At 49.1% G+C, this 4,815-nt stretch overlaps 1 protein-coding gene across 1 annotated transcript; it reads left to right on the top strand.

Moving 5' to 3' along the window:
* The first annotated feature begins 380 nt into the window (after positions 1–380).
* Positions 381–4,530, top strand: LOC146870979 (frizzled-2-like). The gene has a single exon (XM_085648701.1). The coding sequence runs from the start codon at positions 1,388–1,390 to the stop codon at positions 3,065–3,067; it is 1,680 nt and encodes a 559-aa protein (XP_085504827.1). The 5' UTR covers positions 381–1,387; the 3' UTR covers positions 3,068–4,530.
* The last annotated feature ends 285 nt before the right edge of the window (positions 4,531–4,815 follow it).

The following is a 4,815-nucleotide window of genomic DNA, read 5'->3' on the forward strand; positions in this document are numbered from 1 at the left end:
GTGACCGGGGGAGGGGTGCAGAGAAACGTAGTCCATGTCCTAATGCACCCCCCTCCACAGGGGAGAGGGGGCTCGTCAAAGTTGCTTTTATTTTCAAGGAAAGCACTAGAGGAATCATTTTAATTTAATAGCCGTATACATGTTTAATAAAATGTTTGGTAAATACTTCATCAGTGCGTTGAGAAACTTCGCTTAAGTTATTCGTTGGCAGCGTAGTTCGGGGTGGTCTATACAAGCATCTGGTTTCTGATCTCATTATACGGTGGACGCCCAATCAGAGCCAGATTGGGAGGGGGCTGTCGTGGGGGTTTGAATGCAATTGGTGGTTGGCAGATTTTGGGGAAGGAAAACAAGAAGTTTCAAGGCGGCCCCAGTACTAGGAAAATGAATAGCAAGCAGGATGTCCCGGGACCAAAGAGAAGGGCCGCCTTGAAACTGGCTTTGTGGGAGGAGGAGTTGAGGTCTGTGAAACACAAAGGAAGAGCCAAGCTTCTGCAAAGCGACCAAGGAAGAAAGAAGAGTCCCGGGTGAGAGATCGCCAACCGCGGCAGCACTCCCTTAAGCCGAACACGCAAATCAGAAAAGGGTGGAGGACTGCACGGAATAAAATAACGACTGAACCGGAGGCCACACACACGACTCGTTCATAATAACTCCCGGCCCTAGGATTCTGCAGTGCACACGGGACAAGATCCCACCCCCCTCATCCGTAAGTCTACACTGGGTACGATCACAGCCACCAACCATGGGATCTGCAATGCACTGTGGGCACGAACACAACTGTTGCTTGTCGGAGTAGCGCACCATTTCAGCTGGCCCGGCAAGACAAACGTTCTGCAGACTGCTGCACGGGTAAAGACAGCTGGAAGGCGTTGTGTGGGCACTGTGCCATCCCGAGGCCAGACGATGTGTCTCAAATGAAGGACTAACGACAGGAAACCGAGGATCTACAAGTAACTGAAGGAATTTAACTCCTAAGCGATTCGAGAACTTTTTAAAGAGAGCAACAAATTGAAAAAGACAGCCGATTATTGCCACCTAAAGAGACTGGTAACACCGATCCTACAGTTGCTGTTCCGCCGAGTGGCTGCGGGGGAAGAAAAGCACAGTTCACTAGAGTCGAGACCGACACCCCAAAGTCGCTCTCCAAATGGAGAAGTAATAATGTCCCGGGACTGATCGCGGCAGTGTGAAGTTATTCAAAACCTTTTAAAGTTACGGATGTCGTCAGCTGTATATCGCAGGGACACAACAGAACTGTGCCCATTGGATTCGTACGATAAAAACTTATTTGTACTTGCAGGACTGAGTGGTGAGTTAACAGAAGCCTCGGGACCCTGATCTTGCATACACAGTTCCTGAGCCTGCACCGATCCCGAAGCCAGCCATGTCGTTACAGGGGTGCTGGCTGCTCTTGCCTGTTCTCTCCTTGCTCCTGTTGTTCGGCCAGGGCCAGCTACATGCCGAGAAGGGAATCTCGGTCCCGGACCATGGCTTCTGCCAGCCCATCTCCATCCCACTGTGCACGGACATTGCTTACAACCAGACAATAATGCCCAATCTTTTGGGACACACTAACCAGGAGGATGCAGGCCTTGAGGTGCATCAGTTCTACCCGTTGGTAAAGGTGCAGTGTTCGCCCGAACTGAAGTTCTTTCTGTGCTCAATGTATGCACCGGTGTGCACGGTCCTGGAGCAGGCCATCCCACCCTGCCGCTCAATCTGCGAAAGAGCCCGCCAGGGCTGCGAGGCGCTCATGAACAAATTCGGCTTTCAGTGGCCCGAGCGCCTGCGCTGCGAGCTCTTTCCTCGGCATGGGGCAGAGCAGATCTGCGTGGGGCAAAACCACAGCGAGGACAGCGGAGGAGTCGGAAGCCCTGGTCTTCTCACCACCCCGCCGCCATACCACCGCGGAGAAAGGCCTAGCCCTCAGCCTCCGCGGTACGCCACGCCCGAGCGGCCCTTTCACTGTCCGCGGGTGCTCAAGGTGCCGCCGTACCTCAACTACCGCTTTCTGGGCGAGAAGGACTGCGCCGCTCCTTGTGAATCTGAACGGCCCGACGGCTCCCTCTTCTTCACTGCAGAAGAGACGCGGTTCGCCCGACTCTGGATCCTGGTGTGGTCTGTGATCTGCTGCGCCTCCACCTTTTTTACCGTGGCCACTTACATGGTGGATATGCAACGCTTCCGCTATCCCGAGCGGCCCATAATCTTCCTGTCAGGATGCTACACCATGGTCTCCGTGGCCTACATCGCGGGCTACGTTCTGGGCGACCGAGTGGCTTGCAACGAACGCTTCACGGACGACGGCTACCGCACCGTTGTGCAGGGCACAAAGAAGGAGGGCTGCACCATCCTCTTCATGATGCTGTACTTCTTCAGCATGGCCTCGTCAATCTGGTGGGTCATCCTCTCGCTCACCTGGTTCCTCGCAGCCGGCATGAAGTGGGGTCACGAGGCAATCGAGGCGCACTCGCAGTACTTCCACCTGGCCGCCTGGGCCGTGCCCGCCGTCAAGACCATCACAGTGTTGGCGCTGGGCCAGCTGGACGGCGATCGGCTGAGCGGCGTCTGCGCCGTAGGCCTGAGCGGCCTGGACCCGCTGCGCGGCTTCGTGTTGGCGCCGCTCTTCGTCTACCTCTTCGTGGGCACGTCTTTCCTTCTGGCCGGCTTCGTGTCACTATTCCGCATCCGCACCATCATGAAGCACGACGGCTCCAAGACGGAGAAGCTGGAGCGTCTGATGGTGCGCATTGGCGTCTTCAGCGTGCTCTACACCGTGCCAGCCACCATCGTCATCGCTTGCTACTTCTACGAGCAGGCCTTTCGCGAACACTGGGAGCGCAGTTGGGTGAGCCAGCACTGTAAGAGCCTTGCCATCCCCTGCCCGCTGCAGTACACGCCGCGCCTTGGGCCAGACTTCACAGTGTACATGATAAAGTATCTAATGACTCTCATCGTGGGTATCACATCGGGCTTCTGGATCTGGTCGGGCAAGACCCTTCTCTCATGGCGTAAGTTTTACACACGACTATCAAAAGGCCGGCCTGGGGAGACCACCGTCTGACCGAAGGCTCAAACCCTTGCCCCTAGATGAGGGAACATGCCAAGCGCAAGGAAAAGATGGATGCCGCAACGTCATTTTGTCACGTTAAAAGTCAAAACGTGGGCGTGGACGCAATTTGTGACGACGCTTGCTGTGTCGCGTGATTGACAGTGAAATGTCCAGCCTTTTCCCATCTCCACCAATCGGTGGCTCCGCTTCGAACTTCCGTATTTTTTTCCACTTACAGTCGGCCATTTTGTTGGCGAAGAAATTCGACATTTTCACAACACAATATACCACCAAAGTATTTTCCCACCTCGGAGGGCTTTGGGTTTTAAGTGAATGCGACTCGGTGGTGTAATTAAACTTGTACATAGCATTTGTACATGTAAATATATATTTCTATTTAAAACAAAAACAAGTAAGGACGTAAAGGAGTGGGAATTTGCGTGCCCAATGCAATCACTGTGGGTTCCATTTGCCAAATTTTGGCTTATGAGCTCCAACATGGTACCTTGTTAGACTGATGGGCAAAGTTGCAGAGCGTTTAATTGAGAATTAGCTTATAAATCGCAATGTGTTATTCTACGTGTTTTGGGGGGTGAGAGACATAAGCAACAATTCCCTTCATTTTCACTCCTTGTTTTTTTAGTCATTTGCTTTGAAGGAACCAGTGGGGTGAGCGTTACATCATACCAGGAAACTTAGTTCAAATATTATGTACTTATTTTTGTAAAGGGTGGCTTGTGATTATCTTTTCAAGAACTATTATTCTAGAAAGTCTGTCACATGCAACTCAGTTTTAATATATATTTTTTAATGCATGAATTTAAAGCAAAACCAATCCAGATGAAGATATGGTGTACACAACCCCTTTCTCAGTAGCAGTGTGTAATAATTTCTACTTGGCAGAAATGGAATATATTTGTTACATTATTTTTCATGTGGCTAAAAAGGCAATTTCAGTCGCACGTTTTAATGTAGAACAAAATGGCAAAATTACCGTTCCATTCCCTTTATTGATGGTATAAAATCACTTTCCATTTTAGTGCCGTGCAAAATCCAGCAATAAATGTGCACCTTTTCTGTTCTGCCAAACTCTTCAGACTTTTTTTGCATAAAAATGTTTGGGTCTCACAGTATTGAAATTCTTTTTACAGAAGTGCTTTGAATTTTTAAATCTACATAATGAGTGTAAATGTTAAACTATGAGAGTTTGAGCTGCAGGAACTCCTGTTCATTTTAGAAACCTCAAACAGTGAAGGAGGGTGGACTGCAAGAGGGACCTGGTTTACACATGCCAGGTTTAGTGTTGAAAACTTCCCTGGGCTGGTTTTGTAGATAATAGACGTTCCTTAATCTTAACGAGGTGTTGTATGTTGCCTTATGAACAACCAGATCATGCCAATCTTCAACGAGCAATAGAATGCTTCTATATTGTTTTATTCCAAAATAAATTAAAACATGTTTTTTTTAAAGAAAAAGGCAGTTCGTTATTTTTGGGTACTTTTATGTGCAGCAGTATTTTCTTCATATTTTAAATTTTTTGGAACTAAATATTACTTTGTTACAGTATTGTGTCCTGGAGGCTTGCAGCCAGACTTTGTTTTTCAGGTGTAGCTAATTTTAGATATTTAATTGGGAACTGACCCCTAGCCTAGCATCACATTTAAGTGCATGATGGGATTATTTACATTGGAGTGTGATCCACTAGAATGCACTGCCCTTTTGGTTTTCTTAGATGGCCATAGCTTACAATTGAGCGTTTT

The sequence above is a fragment of the Triturus cristatus genome, chromosome 1_1 (genome assembly GCF_964204655.1).
Source record: "Triturus cristatus chromosome 1_1, aTriCri1.1, whole genome shotgun sequence".
Classification (NCBI taxonomy): domain Eukaryota; kingdom Metazoa; phylum Chordata; class Amphibia; order Caudata; family Salamandridae; genus Triturus; species Triturus cristatus.